At 43.1% G+C, this 18,441-nt stretch overlaps 1 protein-coding gene across 1 annotated transcript in view; it reads right to left on the bottom strand.

Annotated features, from left to right (window-relative positions):
- LOC127001041 (protocadherin Fat 1-like) overlaps positions 1–18,441 on the bottom strand; it is a 50,878-nt gene that overhangs the window by 22,880 nt on the left and 9,557 nt on the right. The window contains exons 7-17 of the mRNA XM_050865211.1: positions 17,664–17,813; positions 16,743–16,954; positions 16,250–16,434; positions 14,902–14,908; positions 13,333–13,382; positions 12,592–12,803; positions 12,079–12,292; positions 8,579–8,773; positions 2,184–2,322; positions 899–1,062; positions 95–333 (exon numbers count right to left, since the gene is read on the bottom strand). Coding sequence (XP_050721168.1) covers positions 95–333; positions 899–1,062; positions 2,184–2,322; positions 8,579–8,773; positions 12,079–12,292; positions 12,592–12,803; positions 13,333–13,382; positions 14,902–14,908; positions 16,250–16,434; positions 16,743–16,954; positions 17,664–17,813 — 1,767 coding nt within the window. The remainder of the gene's footprint in view (positions 1–94; positions 334–898; positions 1,063–2,183; positions 2,323–8,578; positions 8,774–12,078; positions 12,293–12,591; positions 12,804–13,332; positions 13,383–14,901; positions 14,909–16,249; positions 16,435–16,742; positions 16,955–17,663; positions 17,814–18,441) is intronic.

Below are 18,441 nucleotides of genomic sequence, written 5' to 3'. Positions count from 1 at the left end.
CAAGGCCACAAAGGAGATAAGTCAGCTTCTATTGAGTGTTTCTTCACGTTCATGGTACAGAAGTCTTGTCAAACTATCACTAGGGAATACAAACACAACCTCCACCCTGCCCGCTGTCCCCCACCTTGAGAATGGTCGTCCTGGGAGCCACGTCAGTGTTGATGTTCGCCTGGTACTCCGGCAGTGTAAAGACTGGTGGGTTGTCGTTCTTGTCGTGCACCGTCACTCGCACTGCCGTGAAGCTGGCCCGGCCCCCCTCGTCCATCACAGACACCTTGAGGTTGTGCACGGGCAGGGATTCGCGATCCAGGGGTGTCTCAGTGTATAGATTGCCTGGGAAGAGGTGAAGTTCATATGGTATAAATCAACAAAGACTGACCTCACTTTGCTATATAGAAAGTCTCATTAGTTAGGAACCTAGAATTCAACAGCACAATTAAAGTCACTGTCTCTCTCTACCTTCCTTGTCAACAGTAATGGATCCCTCTAAAGTCTGGTGCTATTACTATGAACACTAAGATCAATACGTTAAACCTCAATACAAAATCTCTTGCAACAGGAACCTAAACTTCAACATTACAAGTAAATCCACTGTCTCTCTCTACCTTCCTTGTCAACAGTAATGGATCCCTCTAAAGTCTGGTGCTATTACTATGAACAATAATATTAATACGTAAAACCTTGATACGAAATATCTTGCCACGGGAACCTAGACTTCAACAGTATACAAGTAAATTCACTGTCTCTCTCTTTACCTTCCTTGTCCATGGTGAAGGCTCCCTCTGAGGTCTGGTGCTATTACTATGAACAATAATATTAATACGGAAAACCTTGATACGACATCTCTTGCTACAGTAGAATTCAACAGTACAAGTAAATTCACTGTCTCTCTCTTTACCTTCCTTGTCCATGGTGAAGGCTCCCTCTGAGGTCTGGTGCAGGATGATGTATCTCAGCTTGCCCAGGTCCCAGGCGTCAAGGTCCGTGGCCACAAGGTTGATGACCAGCTGGCCGGGAGATGAGTTTTCCTCCACGTAAGCTTCGTAGAGCGTGCGATTGAACCTGCGACAGTAAAAAAAAGATGAAATAAGAACAAATGAATAAGTAAAATATAAACACAATAACATGGTCACACGCAGAGGAGTGCACCAGATGGAAGACGGAACACGAGAAGAAAAATAATTATAACGACAATAAATGAGAACGAAGTGAAAAGAAAGAATGAGAAAGTGATATGTGGATGAAGAAAAATAAAAAAAGAAGATAACTAGAACAAGGTGGATGACAACGATGGTAAACGAGAGAACATGGAAATGGATGAATGGGAAAGTGATGCGGATGAAGACGAAAAAAGAGGTAACTAGAACGAAGTGGATGACAATGATGGTAAATGAGAGAACAAGGGAATGGATGAATGGGAGAGTGATGCGGATGAAGAAAAAAAGAGAAAAGAAAAAAAGGTGACTAGAACGAGGTGGATGACAATGACGGTAAACAAAGGAACAAGGAAATGGATGAATGGGAAACTGATGTGGATGAAGTGATGCGGATGAGGTGCGGCGGATGAAGTGATGCGGATGAAGAAAAAAAGAAGAAAAAAAGAAGGTAACTAGAACGAGGTGGATGACAATGACAGCAATGAGAGAACAAGGAAATGGATGAATGGGAGAGTGATGTGGATGAAGGAAAAAAAAAAGAAGGTAACTAGAACGAAGTGGATGACAATGGGGGTAAAGGAGGAAACAAGGAAATGGATGAATGGGAAAGTGATGTGGATGAAGTGATGCGGATGAAGTGCGGCAGATGAAGTGATGCGGATGAAGAAAAAAAAAGAAGGTAACTAGAACGAGGTGGATGACAATGACGGTAAACGAGAGGACAAAGGAAATGGATGAATGGGAATTTGATGCGGATGAAAAAAAAAAGAAACTAGAACCATGACAGCATTATTACACCACACGGCAGAAAAAAATAGAAATAATAATGATAAAAAAATAACCAATAATTAAAAAAATACAAAATGAATGAGTAAATAAACATATACGTAAATAAGACCAAAGAACACGGAGCGGTGAGTAGCAGGCTTTTTTTTTTTTTCTCTGCACTTTTTTTGTTGCCCTTGAGCCGTCTCCTTTGCTGTAAAAAAATAATAATAATAAATAAAAAATAAAAATGTAGCTTACCTGGGCGCGTGGTGATTGGAGGCCACCACAGCGACGTGCAGGCCAGTGAAGGCCACGTGCACCCCGTCACTCACTGACAGGTTCAGGTTGAGGGAGGTCAGGTTCTTGAGCTTGTGTGGGGCCGTCACCGTCAACACACCTGCGGAAAAAAAATCACTGTTCGATTCAAGTTAAAATTCAATGTTCTCAAAACCTTGATTGACCTACCTCTTTTTTTTTGGGCAACTCGTCTATGTTTCTTTTTGTATAAATAAAAACCCACACTGGCAGACGATAGTTATATTTTTGACCAAACAGTTTTGGTGGACACTGCCACCATCTTCAGTGGTGTAAAGGAAGAGTAGAAGTAGATACAATGCTTTACAATTCTCCTTATATACACAACGGAATGAGTAAATATTGGAGGGGCAGAACAGAGAGGAAGTGCTCAGCCTCGGCCTATCGTGTACACTCAAACCGAACAACAACACTGGCTTAGATTTCGTTACGAACACAGTTAACAAATGGTTTGAATTTCCCTGTATTAGCGGTGTCACTGCGAGTAGTCTTATTAAACATTGCCATTCACTGGACTCCATCCCCAGAAGATTTCGTGTGTCACTGGGAAATTTGAGGAAAAACAAAAATATTTTCATCACCAAAGCGGACAAAAGTAACACTGTAGTGATCCTCATCAAGACAGACTGTACTGCCAAAATGAACCATCTTCTAAGTGATACCGACACCTACAAAAAACTTAAGTCATCACCCCTAAAAAGTTTAACCTCAGCTTTTAATAGAAAAGTGAGAGAAGTATTACACAATGTACCCAATATTGATGCCAAAAACTTTGTTCAAATCAACCCAAAACTACCATACATCTACGGCCTACCCAAAACTCACAAGGATAATATTCACCTTCACTCGATTATATCACAATGCGGTTCGTTCACTTACAAACTTTCCAAATTTCTTGCCAGCAAATTATCACCCGTCATAGGCACAGTATCCGGAGCTCATGAGAAAAATTCCACAGATTTCATTAACAAAATTAAAGAATTGAATCTTGTCTCCGGAAAATGGTTAGCTTTGATGTTGACTCCCTTTTCACCAAAGTTCCTATCGACAATGTACTAGAATTTTTGTCACGAAAATTGCCTCATTGCCACATTGACTTAGGTATGCCTGTTAACGCATTCACTGAACTTGTTAAATTATGCACAAGTTCTAATGCTTTCTCTTTTGGGGATGAATTTTATATGCAGTGCTTTGGTATGGGTTCCCCTTTGTCTCCAGTATTAAGTAACTTATATATGGAACATTTTGAAACTGAGCTTTTGCCGAGCATTTCACCGCCACAATTAATTTGGTTTTGTTACGTTGATTTTTCTCGTTCTGACCCTCAACCCAAAATAATTTAGATTAATTTTTTGCCCAGTTAAACACCCTCGCCCCTTCAATAAAATTTAAAGTTGAATGGGAAGCAAACAACAGACTTTCCTTCCTAGACGTCCTCATTCAAAAAACTAATAACGCTCAGCTTCAAGGTATATTGAAAACCTACAAACTGCAACTTATTCATACATTATTTCTCCTATCATCACCACTCCATAAAATTGTCTGTCATTTCCTCCATGTTTCTCAGAGCCATAAGAATTTGTAGCCCCCAGCACTTGTCAGAAGAAAACAATAATATATGGAGGATCTTCTGTAATCTAAAATATCCAGACTGGCTCATAAAACAAGCATATTTAAAAGCAAGAAAATCATATTTTGTACCTAGAGCTCCCTCCCCTGGAAAAAAACATTTCTGCCCTTACCATGTTGCTGACCTGCACGATATTAAAACAGTGTGTCACAAACTTGACGTTAATATAGCCTTTAAATATACTTCCACAATCAAAACCATGTTAGTTAAGAACAAAAGTATTGCTTCATCGGCAGCTGGTGTGTATAAAATCCCTTGTGAAGATTGTCAGCTAGTTTATATAGGCGAAAGAGATAGAGATCTTAATAGGCACATTAAAGAACGCAAGTGTACTGTTAAAACAGGTAACGACAATAATGCAATTTTTAGACATATGGAAAATACAAATCGTAGGATTTCTTGAAAAACCAGCCATCTATTATATAAATGTGATGATTATAAACAACATAAGGTTATTGAGGCAATGTGTATAATGAAACATAACAATTTTAATTTATGTGACGGTAATTTCAAGCTCGATCCGTTAATGAGGTCACTGGTTGACAAGTCTCTTCCTGCCCCCCTTAATCCCAACATCTGTCAGTCATAACTTTGGGGTGGCGTGTCGACCTTACTTGCCTATATTTGACCTGATGGCTTAGGGTTGCCCACCCATCCCTGTCCTGCCCCTCCCGTATTTACCTGTTCCTGTTTGCCAATAAGATTATTTTGCTAATCCCTATACCTACTTCTACTCTTCCCCCTCCTTTTTTCCCCATCTGTCAGTTGCAGCGTTGGGGCGGGGCGGTGACCTTACTTTCCTCCCCTGGACCTGACAGACTTACCCAGCCCTCTCTGTCCTGCCCCTCCCATATTTATTCGTTCCATTTTTGTATATGAGGAGAATTGTAAAACATTGTATCTACTTCTACTTTTCCTTTACACCACTGAAGATGGTGGCAGTGTCCAATTGAAACTGTTTGGTTAAAAATATAACTATCGTCTGCCAGTGTGGGTTTTTATTTATACATCAAGAATATCACGTCAGTGTGATTAGCCCAAGTTTCTTTTTATTGCTTTTTGCCCTTAACCCTTAAATGGGAACGTGACTCCAGGTGGAGTCCAATCCTTTTGAAAAGGCCCTATTTTTTCAAGGCCTTGCTACAACATGCTTGTGTGGAGAGTCGATCATCAATGAGTCATCAGACCTTAACAGGGGAGGGAAACAGATGTGCTCCACGCTGGAGTTCTTTCTATCTTAAGTAAGGGCTGTGGCGTAATGGACCCAGCTGACCCAACGTCCTTTTTTAGGAAATTTTTTTAGGGAACGTGGGGGGACCACATTGTTTATAGGCCTGTATATGTGATATACAGGGCCTTAGGACCTGTACCTCATGCTAAATATGTTCTGTGGGACTTGATAAGAGTTCTCTGGGAAAGCAACGCTTGTGATAGGTTTCACAGTTGTTCATGCACCAACTTGCCATGGAAATTGCAAAACCATGTGCTATGAAGAGGCTGGATAATCCTAACCTCAGCAGAACACTGATGACAACTATTAAAAGCTGCTTCAACATTGTTGAAGTTAAAGTCCAGCAGCCTAAACCACCATCAGGCAAGAAAAGGTGCCACATTTGCCCTTGAAAGACTGCAAGCAAATGTAGAACAGTTTGCGCGAGGTGCAACAAGGTAACCTGTCAGCGACACTTAAGATCTACTGCACAGGCTGCCAAGATATGTAAATGAATGTTTGTATATTCACGGAAAATATATTATGTATTTTGATCATAGGTAATTTTGCTGGTATGCATATTCAGTTTTATTTACTTGCTTATTTACAAAAAAAAAAAAAAAAAAAAAAAAAATACAGATATTATCATTTTAGTTATTTCTAAAATTATATATTCAAAGAATGTTATTATCATAAATTATTTTGTGTGTGCATGCATTTGTGTGTTTATTTATTTATTTACATGTTTATTTATAAAACCACATGCAAGAATGTTCATTTTCATTTGTCAGAGCCAACTGGCCACCATTGGATTGATTGCAGGATGGACTTTTACACCATTTACTTGAAAGAGCAACCATTTTTAGTTAGAGAATGTTAAATTTCTTTCACTTTTTCTTTTCGAAGGATTCTTGTTTATACATTATATGTGATGGCAAAGTCACCATTTTTTCAATAAATTTTTTGTAATAAATCATTAAAGTTAAATATTATCATAAATTTCCTTGTTTTTACTTTCATTGCACTACAAGATGTTTCTGATGCAGTGTAACTCAATAAAGATGATCCATATATTTTTTTAAATATTTTTGCAGTGGGTCCAAATGAGTCATCGGCTCCACTAGGTGTGAGTCAATTTGGCGCTAATATTAAGGGTTAACCCTTAAATGGGAGCATTGACTCAGGTGGAGTCCGACTTCCCTAGTTTTGAAAGCCTTTATTTTTTTTCCTGCGTGCCTTGCTACAAAAGCTTGTGTGGGAGAGTCGATCATCAATAGGTCATCAGACCTTGAGGAAACAGATGTGCTCCACGCTGGAGTTGCTCCTTCTATCTCTGTAAGGGGCTGTGGCGCCAGCTGGACCCCGTCCGTTTGAAATTTTTTTAGGAGAACGTGGGGGACAACATTGTTTATAGGCCTGTATATGTGATATACAGGGCCTTAGTACCTGTACCTCATGCTAAATATGCTCTGTGGGACTTATAAGAGTTCTCTGGGAAAGCAACCGCTCGTAGTGATAGGTTTTTAGCGTTGTTCATGCATCAACTTGCCAGGGAAATGGCAAAACCATGTGCTATGAAGAGGCTGGAGAATCCTAACCTCAGCAGAACACTGGTGACAGCTATCAAAAGCTGCTTCAACATTGTTGAAGTTCAAGTCCAGCAGCCCTACACCATCAGGCAAGAAAAGGTATTGCCTTGGAAGACTGCAAGCAAATGTAAAAAGACTGCAGAAAGCAACAATAAGTAACCTGTCAGCGACACTATGAGATCTACTGTCATGACACAGACTGCCAAGATATGTAAATAAATGTTTGTATATTCACGGAAAATATATTTTGTATTTTGATCATAGGTAATTTTGCTGTTATATATTCTGTTTATTTGTTGCTTAAAAAAAAAAAAAAAAAAAAAAAAAAAATACAGATATTATAATTTTTAGTTATTTCTAAAGGTATATTCAAAGAATGTTATTATCATAAATTATTTTGTGTGTATGCATTTTGTGTTTATTTATTTATTTACATGTTTATTTATAAAACCACATGCAAGAATTGTTCATTTTCATTTGGTCAGAGCACCACAATTGGATTGCAGGATGGACTTTTTACACCATTTACTTGAAAGAGCAACCATTTTAGTTAGAGAATGTTAAATTTTCTTACTTTTCTTTTCGAAGGATTCTTGTTTATACATTATATGGCAAAGTCACTATTTTTTTCAATAAATTTTTTGTAATAAATCATGAAAGTTAAATATGATCATAAATTTCCTTGTTTTTACTTTCATTGCCCTACAAGATGTTTCTGATGCAGTGTAACTCAATAAAGATGATCCATATATTTTTTTTTAAATATTTTTGCAGTGGGTCCAAATGGAGTCACGGCTCCACTAGTGTGAGTCAATTTGGGCGCTACCGTTTAAGGGTTAACCTGCTTCCTTGGTTGTTAGAAAAAAAAATCACCTTTCAATTCAACTTAAAATTCATCAATGTTCTCAAAACCTCGATTGACCTCCCTTTTCTTGTGACTCCTCTATGCTTCATTTTGTTGCTTTTCTTTTTTTGCCCTCAAACTATTTCCTTGGTTGTTAGAAAAAAAAGCACCTTTCAATTCAAGTTAAAATTCATCAATGTTCTCAAAACCTTGATTGACCTCTCTTTTTCTTGTGACTCCTCTGTGCTTCTTTTCATTGCTTTTCTTTTTTTGCCTTGACCTGTTTCCTTGGTTATTAAAAAAAAAAAATCATCTTTCAGTTTAAGTTAAAAAAATCAGTGTTCTCAAAACCTCGATGGACCTCTCTTTTGGCACCTCCTCTATGCTTCTTTATATTACTTTGTTTTTGCCCTTGAACTGCTTCCTTTGTTGTTAAAAATAAATAAATACATAAATAATAAAATTAAAAAATCCATCTCCTCTTTCTGCATCATTCTGGTCACTACAGGTCTAAACAAACAACTTTTCTTTCATAAATGACATCAAATAGTTGGTTCAGAATTCAAGATGTATCCCTCAAAATGTCTATAATAAGAGATGATTAACTTCACACTCCATTTTTCCTTCAAACTTCAACCTTGCTTAAGTCTAGTCACCCACACTTGTACATGAACCTCACCAGTCAGCTGATCCATTTATCCCTCAAAATGTCTATAATAAGAAATGATTTACTGTACACTACATCTTTTCCCCCAAACTTCACCCTTGCTTAAGTCTGGAGTCATCCACACTTGTACATGAATCTCACCAGTCAGCTGATCCATTCATCCATGAAAATGTCTATAACAAGAAATGATGTACTGTACACTACATTTTTTCCCCCAACTTCACCCTTGCTAAAGTCTAGAGTCATCCATACTTGTACATGAACCTCACCAGTCAGCTGATCCATTTATCCCTGAAAACATCTATAATAAGAAATGATTAACTTTACACTACATTTTTCCTTCAAACTTCACCCTTGCGTAAGTCTAAAAGTCATCCATACTTGTACATGAGCCTCACCAGTCAGCTGATCCATTTTGAAGATGGTGCCTTGGTCCCCGGAGTGAATGGCATAGCTAAGCGGCGTGACCTGACCAGTGTCGGGGTCAGTGGCGGACACCGAGGTGACCACGTGGCCGGGCTGGGCCTCGGACAACACACGGCAGGAGTAGCTGTCCTGCCGCCACACTGGAGGGTTGTCATTGAAGTCTACAACTGTAGGGAAAGAAGAGGTCTGGCCAGGCTTAACAGAACATGGTTAAAGGGTCAATATGTCAGCTTCCATCACTCTAACTATTTCCAAGGGTCAAAATTGAGCTTAGTCGAGTACCTACAAGTGTTTTTTCAGGTTCAAGGTACAGAAGAAGGGTCAAACTACTTACATGGCCACCTGATTTAAAATAGGGGGGGCCGTAGCCCCCCCCTATAGTAAAAGCCACCCCCAGCCATTCCTTACCTCTCCATTTTATTTTAACCAGCCACAACATTAATTAGCAACAAACAATGAACAAACAACAATTACATACATTCTCCACCACCATCACACACACAAGGCAGGACAGCCTGGGCGGCCCAGGTGCCATTGTTAGCGGTTCAGCGAATACCTTACAGCACAACTCATCCCAACAAAGATCTTAGCCCAACACTTCACTTCACATTTTGCTTAGGTGTTCCGCTCCGGGTCGCGACCCCACATCATGGTTCACCCCTTGCAACGGGTGCCCCTGCTGTTCGTCTATACATCTGGTAAATCCGGACCCCGCCTTCCAGGGCCCGGTCCACCGCAAGCTTCAGTGCGGCTTTGGGGAGGCCCAGTGCCGACCATGTGTTGGCTAACGCTGGAGCCCCCACCCCCTGCCACGACAGCATGAGCGAACTGATGACGGGGGGTGTACCAGACACTCTTTCTACAGCGTCCTTCACAGCTGCCATGTTATAATAGGTCACTTTCCGCTCGTGAGCCACGTGCAGGTCCGCGGCGGCACTGTCTGACACAACCTGTACGTCAATCACCCACAAGCGGTTCTCCCTCCAGCATATTATGTCCGGGTACCTCAGTCCCGCTGGTGTTGGGATAGGATGCTCTTTTAGCACCTGGTACCTGGCATGCTGGAGGGCCTGGATGGCGCCATCTAAGATGGTATTATGGCGCAGAGTTCTGACCCCTGCCACGGGCAGACACTGCTGCTGTAAGACATGTCCAAGGGACTCAACCCTTCGGCCGAAACAGAGGTCACACATGACGGCGGGCTCTAGTCTGCCCCTAGCCGAGCGGGACTTCGTCGGCAACAAGGCTCCACGGAGCCTCACTGCCTTCGAAAATATCCCGCCCTTCATCAGGGCAGACCCATCCAGGAAGGCTGTGGAGACTGGTGTTAAGTTGGCTCTTCTCAGCCCCCATCCGTCAACAGAACCATAGAGGTTCTCTGACCAGCACCCTCTCTTCCCTCTTCCTCCTAGATGGAGTGGAGGCGTCATCGGCCAGACTTGTGCCTTCTGCCACAGCTCTTACCGCAGGGTCGTGAGACTGCCTGAGGCGGGCCAGAAGGTCCGATTTTAATCGGGGATGTGAGACTCGAGAGCCAGCACTCCAAGTCCGCCATCCACACCGGCCAGGTGAAAATACCCCAGAGGGGTATCCCGCGGCAGATGGAGGGTGACTCGAACAAACCTCCGAGTCTCCACATCTACCCTTTTTAAAATCCCCTTATTGGCCCTTGAGTGTACCAGAGGGTACAACATCTGGGGTAAGAGAATGCTGGTGAGGCCCCAAAGCTTCTGTTGGGGCTTGGCTGGGGCTCGTTGTAACCGCCCCAGCTTCTCCATGTGCAGGTCTAACAGGCGGGACGGACCACTCGCTCATGTGGCGCCCACCCTTGAGCCCAGGTACTTGTAACAGTCACCCAGACCCAGAGACCTGATCACAGTGCCCCCTGCTTGGAGCCTCTCTCTGTCAATGAACCAGGTCTTATTTTTCCCATCTGCCATTAGCCCCACGGAGGCGCACTTGGATGGCCCCACCTCAAGCCCCAAGGCAGCCATGGCAGATATTAGCGTGCGCAGGCTTGCCTCTAAGCCTATCCTGGTGGAGGCCAGTAACACCACGTCATCCGCACAAGCCAGGTAGCTGTGGGCTCAGCCCACAGTCCGGGGCAAGGCAGACAGGGCCTGATCCAATGTGAGGTTAAACAGCATGGGCGACAAGGGTCGCCCTGCATGACACCTCTTCCGATGTCCATCCTGGTGTTTGTGTCCAGGCGCGTAGATGCCTTGGCATACACGTTGCTGATGTAGGTGCTAAACTGCTGCATAAGTCCCCACCGCCTAGTGGCATTGGTTATGGCGGGGTGGCCCACTGAGTTGAAGGCCTTCTGGAAATCCACAAAGACCATGTAGAGGGAGCGGGCGCGCTCTTTGCAGCCTCGAGGGCGCAGCTAACCAGTAGCAGGTTGGCCGCGCAGCCCTCCTCCCGCTTAAACCCCCTCTGACCCAGTGGCAAACTACCATCAGGGTCATAAAACAACCCCTGGAAATGCCCCAAACACCTATGAAGGCCTTGTCAAGTATCAGTGCTTGGGTGCTGAAATGTTTAACCCCTTGGATGTGGATTTCCTACAAGAAGACATCACCAAGCTACAGGAATGGAACAAAAAGTGGCTGCTACAATTCAATGAAGAAAAATGTAAACACCTGCACCTTGGGAGGGGATATCCAGCACACCAATACCACATGGAAAGCATTCCACTATCCACCACAGAGGCAGAGAAAGCCCTGGGAGTATACGTAACCAGGATACCAGTGAAGGCCAAATCCATGCAAATCACAACAGACTGGTTAAGAATATGACCCTTGGTATGCTGTTGTTACTTTAGTCCAACTGTTCTCCTCTCTCCTACATGTGTCCTGCCCTGGGTTGACAGGATATTAATCAAGTAATTATAATAAAAATAATAAAAGTGGGTTTCCATATTCCTATGTTTTCTCTATTACTTAATTTACTGTCCGATGCATTCCGTGGTTGAGAACCCACTCTAGCCTGTCCACTGCAATTGGCATGGATTTTGCCTTCACTGGAAGCCTGGTACCATATAGTCCCAGGTCTTTCTCTGCCTCTGTGGTGGATAGTGGAGTGTTTCCCATGTGGTATTGGTGTGCTGGATATCCCTTCACTGGTAGCCTGGTAACATATACTCCCAGGGCTTTCTCTGCCTCTGTGGTTGATAGTGGAGTGTTTCCCATGTGGTATTGGTGTGCTGGATATCCCCTCCCAAGTTGCAGGACTTTACATTTTTCTTCATTGCATTGTAGCAGCCACTTTTTGTTCCATTCCTGTAGCTTGGTGATGTCTAGTAGGATATCCGCAGTCAAGGGGCTAATAACCAGCTTGTATGAGAATATACCTCCTTTGTCAGCCATAACATTCAGTACCTCATGCATCTGAAAACTTTATGCAAAAAATTCACCTTTGGCACAATTAGTAGTCTTGCTATACAAATATTTACCATCTACATGTAACTTACCGTCAATGACCACTGTGGCGGTGGAGGAGAGCTGGGGTATTCCTGAGTCTGTTGCCAGCACAGTCAGCACGTGTTGAGCCTCAGTCTCAGCATCCAGCTCCTTGGTGAGTATGACGGCACCATCCAGGGCACGAACCTCAAAGCTGTTGCACTCCCTGAGACACGAGTAGCGCACTGAACCACCCGGGCCAGTGTCCATGTCACTTGCTGAAACCTGTACAAGGCAGAGGGTGAAGGTGTCTACAGTACAAAAAGAATTCAGACTTTTGATTTTATGACGGGCTTATCAAACTTATGCATATGATCAGTTTTTTATTCATTTTATGATGGGCTTATCAAACTTATGCATATCATCAGTTTTTTATTGATTGGCAATGAAATGCTATCAGGTAGTGAATGGGAATCAAGATCTATAAGGAGTTAATAGAGTTAATGGGCAAATTTTCATATTAAAAGTACTATGTAATAATTTTAAAAGAAGCGGAAAAATCTATATTTGATGAAGTAATTCACCTGCAGCACCACCTGGCCCGGCGCCGCAGCCTCCGACACGTCCCCCTTGAAGACGGAGCGGCTAAACTCTGGAGGGTTGTCATTGACGTCCGTGACCGTGACCGTGACGTGGGTGTCCGTGTGTCCGCCGGTGAAGGGATCCCGCGCCCGCACCGTCAGGTTGTGGCTGGTGGAGGCCTCATAGTCCAGCAGGGCAGTGGTCTGGACGACACCTGGACGGCAGGGTGACACCATTACCTTTGTGTGCTAAGACCAGTGAGGGAAGCAGTGCTGCCAATGCCAACATACTCAGACTCAATGCTGCAACAGCACCAGATAAAAACTGTTCTCTATCACAAGTTTCAAGCAAGTGCATGGATGGAAAAATGAAAAAACATATTGGCAGGGATTATGTATGATGCAAAAACAAACATACATACAAACAAACACACAAACACACACACATCTTATGAATATCATCAGAAATGTCTCTGTAAATGTTTTTTCTGGTGCTAAGTAGCCAAGGCAGACATGGGAACAGAAGGCAGCAGCCACTTCATGTACTTATGATCAACAAAGCTGACAAAGACATTCATTTAGTGTCATGTCAGTGTGTTAGTGGTTGAGTAATGTATGAATGACGCTAAATGTTATACAAAGTAATATTTAGGAGTCCCTGCAAACACCCAAGGAAACTTGCATGTGTGTTAATTCTTAGAGTTAAGTTTTAGTCTGAAACCAAATCCCCACTGGAGGCATTACCCCTGGCAGTGTGTTGTACCCCAGCCACGGCCAGGGCGAAGGCCGGCCTCCTGAGGCATGGCGGATTTTTTAATATAGAGACCAGAGATTCTTTATAGAGATCCCAATTGCACATAGTAATGATTATATATAAGAAGCTTGCCTTCTTCCTTGGTCAAGCGTCGTGTGACGACATATTCTTATGCCACAGTCGTAAACTAGTTCATGCGTGAAGTTCATAATTACAACACAAGTGTCGCAACTTGAAACAAGGATTTTTAATAATTTATGGGGGTTACCTTCCAACCTCTAAACGTCGTGGGTTGAGGATGTTGTAAGCCGAGGATCCCCTGTATACACACACACACACACACACACATATATGGTCATGTGTTGCAAGGCCATCAGTAACACACTGTTCTGTGGCATCAAGGCAGGGGGTGGCAGGAGACGTTACATGGAGGGGTCGCAAATTAAAATTTTTGCATCTCGTAATATGAAAAATAAAACGAAACAAAGAAAAGCAGGGTGGGTGGGAGGAGGTGAAATGCTGAGTGTGTCAACCAAGGGTGTGGATGCCCTAGACACAGGCAGGGAAGCAGCAGAGGAGGTTCTGATTGCAATGGTTTGTACTTCATGACAGGAACACATCAACTAAGAACATGACCAGTCAGGTTTAAGACACGCTGCATCTAAGCAAGTCATGTTCACTCATACTACAAGACAATGATCAACAAAATATGTGTAGCCGGACCGCGATCTCTCTCTCTCTCTCTCTCTCTCTCTCTCTCTCTCTCTCTCTCTCTCTCTCTCTCTCTCTCTCTCTCTCTCTCTCTCTCTCTCTCTCTCTCTCTCTCTCTCTCTCTCTCTCTCTCTCTCTCTCTCTCTCTCTCTCTCTCTCTCTCTTTTATTTGGTTATTATTAAATTTTCCTCCTACATACTGCTGACAATTTATTCCGTTATTTAAATTATCCACATATTAGCGTTTAACTACTACAGGTAACTCTCGATTTACACGAGTTTGGTTTACGCGTTTTTTAAGTAACGCGGAGTCCGAAATCCAAATAAATGTTTAATTTACACGTTTTTCCCACTTATACGCGATATATTATGGAGTGGCCACCATATGTCTCATGCAACTGGACTCGCACAGCGCCACGGCCACACAGCTGAGCTCAGTTCTTCCCGCGCGCCACTTGAACAACAATACAGTACCCACGCTGCCATGCTACTCAACAATAGAGGTGGGCAGGTACTGGTATCAATACCGGTGTTGGTACCAGCTATATGGTACGGTACCGGTACCAGACTACTTGGTACCGTTACCAATACTAGCCACTCGCTCATGGTGTCCCTCATTTCTTCCTCACACGAGTGAGGATGAGACTGAGTGCCTGAGTGGATATCTCGGTGATATGGATATTCTCTCTCTCTCTCTCTCTCTCTCTCTCTCTCTCTCTCTCTCTCTCTCTCTCTGAATGAAGTGAATATTTATTTTTCGAGAGAAACTTACCTCTTGTTTGATTTACATTGTTTTTGATTTACGCGACCTCTTCAAGGACGCAATACTCGCGTAAATCGAGAGTTACCTGTACCCTAGAAATAAACAGTCATGCATTTTAGGGCTTCTCGTGCAGTAATGTCTGAAAATAATATACAAAGGGAAATTGAATCCATCCAGTCCAAACATCAACCTCAGGACCATTAAACATAAGCCTGTGCTCCGTCCCTGGCCGGCACACCACTCAGGGCTGTTACAGTACCTGGGAGGAAGGCTTCATCATAAATATTTACATTGAACAAGTTGGACAAAAGGGGAAGATAGATACAAATACTTATATTCAAGATCCACAGCATTGCCACCTGGGAAACCAGACAAACCCTTCATGAAGCAAAGTAGGGAGCTTCAGGGATGACAAAGAAATACAACATGTTTTATGATGTTATGAGTGAGGACAAACAGGTGGGTGAGGGAAAATAATGAAAGGGTGACTGACATGTTAGAGAAGAGAGGCATTTGGCTAGATTGTGTGAACTTAGATTTGGATAAAGCATTAGACATAGTACCACACAAGACTAATATGAAAACTGGAGCACATAGAAGGACTGAAAGGGAGCCTAGCAGAGTAGTAGATCGAAGGGTGATTGACATGTTACAAGAGAGGCATTTGGCTAGATTGTGTGAACCTGGATAAAGCATTAGACATAGTACCACACAAGACTAATATGAAAGCTGGAGCACATAGAAAAACTGAAAGGGAGCCAAAACAGAGTAGTAGATCCAAGGGTGATTGACATATTACAAGAGAGGCATTTGGCTAGATTGTGTGAACCTGGATAAAGCATTAGACATAGTACCACACAAGACTAATATGAAAACTGAAGCATATAGGACTAAAAAGGAGCCTAGCATAGTAGATGAAAGACTTCCTGAGGCACATGACGCTGGTCCCTCCTATGTTGGAATATGTGGCAGTAATATATTGTCCCCACGTAAAAAGAAACATAAACAAAATCAAAAGAATAAAACAGCCCCAGCAGCCAAGTTTGTCCCTTCCCCATGGAGGAGGAGGAGGAGGAGGAAGGGGAGGGGTAAAGTCTTTGTCAGCGGCACACAGTTTTGCAAGTGCACAATTATTAGCAGCTGGAAAACCAATGTTAATGGTTGTACTACTCAATACAACTCGTGTTAAGGCCAATCACAATGACGTGTTCCAAGGTATGGTGGAACAACTATGATTTATAAGAGTTAGCAAGTGTCTGTCAGTCCTCAACACCTCTGAAGGTCAACAGGAGTGAGGCAGCTCATGTGTTAGTAAGATTAAAAGGTAGTGTGACTAAGATCAACAAAGCATGTGTAATTGCTAATACTGGTACGCTAATACTAACACCACCACTAAAGGCCTTGCTGCTGCCTGCCTGCCATAGTGCCCTTACCTGTGGAATAGTCAAGGCCAAACAGCTCCTCCTCGGTGTCGCCGGCCACGATGGTGTACATGATGGTTTCCCCGGAAGGGCTGGCGCCCTCCACCCTCACAACATGCGTGCCCTCGGCGGCGTTTTCCGGCACTGCTGCCTCGTACCGTGCGGCGGTGAACATTGGCCCTTCAGAGGACGCCACCCTGGGGACCCGAGATGGGCAGGTTAACCCGGTAGCAGCGACAGGCCAAATTTGTGGCTTTACCGCGTACCAGCGACAGGTCATATTTTTGCCTTGACATAAACCCCCAAAATAGAGGATGCATAAACTGATCACAAATGCGTTGATATCTACTATATAATGATTTGTGTGAGTGATGATTTTTTCCCATTAATTCGCTTAGAGGGTCCTTAAGAAACATGATCCCCACAGCTACTGGGTTAATATCTTCAACACAAGAACAACCTTGAGGCTAATAGGCCTGACCCAAGGCATGGCTGTGTGACTCACTTTATGAGGACGTGAGCCTGTGAGCTGAGGGGAGGCTTCCCCCCGTCGTAGGCAGCAACGGTGAGGCTGTAGGTCTTGTCGGCTGCCAGGAGCGTCTGCTTCAGGGAGATTTCACCTGACTTTTTATTCACAGCGAAGAGCTCACCGCTGCCTCGCACCAGCTCGTAGCGGACACTCCCAAACTCTCCTGAGTCAGCGTCTATTGCCTGGACCTAGAAAAACAAGGGAAAGGGCTTTTTTTTTTTTTTACAGCAGAAGAAACAGCTCAAGGGCAACAAAAGAAAGCGTAGAAAAAAAGCCCACTAATCGCTGCTCCCACAAAGCGAAAAGTAAAGAGTGGCCAAAAGAGAGATCAAGTTCGAATGGAGAGGTGTCTTGATACACTCTTCTTGAAAGAGGTCAAGTCATAGGCAGGAGGAAATACAGACGAAGGAAGGCTGTTCCAGAGTTTACCAGTGAAAGGAATGAAAGAATGGAGATGCTGGTAACTCCTGCATAAGGGATTTGGACAGTATAGGGATGAAAGAATGGAGATGCTGGTTTACTCTTGCATAAGGGGTTTGGACAGTATAGGGATGAAAGAATGGAGATGCTGGTTAACTCCTGCATAAGGGGTTTGGACAGTATAGGGATGAAAGAATGGAGATGCTGGTTAACTCCTGCATAAGGGGTTTGGACAGTATAGGGATGAAAGAATGGAGATGCTGGTTAACTCTTGCATAAGAGGTTTGGACAGTATAGTGATGAAATAATTGGACTAATAGGACTAACAGAACTAATAAGACCCTCTCATACTCAACACTTACATACCACATCAAAGGTTCACAACTTGATCATGGGGGATCCTATTTCTTTATGGAGAGCACAAGTTAAGTCCAGAATGTGTCTGACAAAATTATCAGCTTGGGTCCTCACACTCACCTTAGTAACCACATGGCCGCGCGGGGACACAGTGGACACCAGGGCATGGAAGGGCTGGTTGAGGAACACCGGCTCGTTGTCATTCACATCCATCACCGCCACGTGGACCAGCACATGGGCCACATTTGCCGTGCCCTCGATGTCCTGCGCCTGAACCACAAGAGGATGAACAACAGTAAGACAAGCGTGAATAGAAGTAGATGCAGCACGGGTCTGGGGGTCAATGAACAGCAGGAGGACAAACGTGAATATTCAAGTAGATGCAACAGAGGTCTGGGAGTCGTGGATTGCAAGAAGGTTGAATAACGTAACATAAAAGTGAATATTCAAGTAGATACAACAGAGGTCTGGGAGTCAATGGATTGCAGGAAGGATGAATAACGTAAGATAAAAGTGAATATTCAAGTAGATACAACAGAGATCTGGGAGTCAATGGATTGCAGGAAGGATGAATAACGTAACATAAAAGTGAATATTCAAGTAGATGCAACAGAGGTCTGGGAGTCAATGGATTGCAGGAAGGATGAATAACGTAACATAAAAGTGAATATTCAAGTAGATACCACAGAGGTCTGGGAGTCAAAGGATTGCAGGAAGGATGAATAACGTAACATAAAAGTGAATATTCAAATAGATGCAACAGAGGTCTGAGGGCAAATGCATAAGATGAATGGAGAGAATGTTCAATGTCCTCTGAGCCAAAGAAGTTTCGTGTTACATAAGGTTCCATATTGCCGAAAAGTCATACTATTTGCTGATTTCCAGGTAAAGGTTTATG

This window comes from Eriocheir sinensis, chromosome 20 (assembly GCF_024679095.1).
Source record: "Eriocheir sinensis breed Jianghai 21 chromosome 20, ASM2467909v1, whole genome shotgun sequence".
Classification (NCBI taxonomy): domain Eukaryota; kingdom Metazoa; phylum Arthropoda; class Malacostraca; order Decapoda; family Varunidae; genus Eriocheir; species Eriocheir sinensis.
Note: the sequence above shows the minus strand (reverse complement) of the source record. Positions and strands in the feature narration are given on the sequence as shown.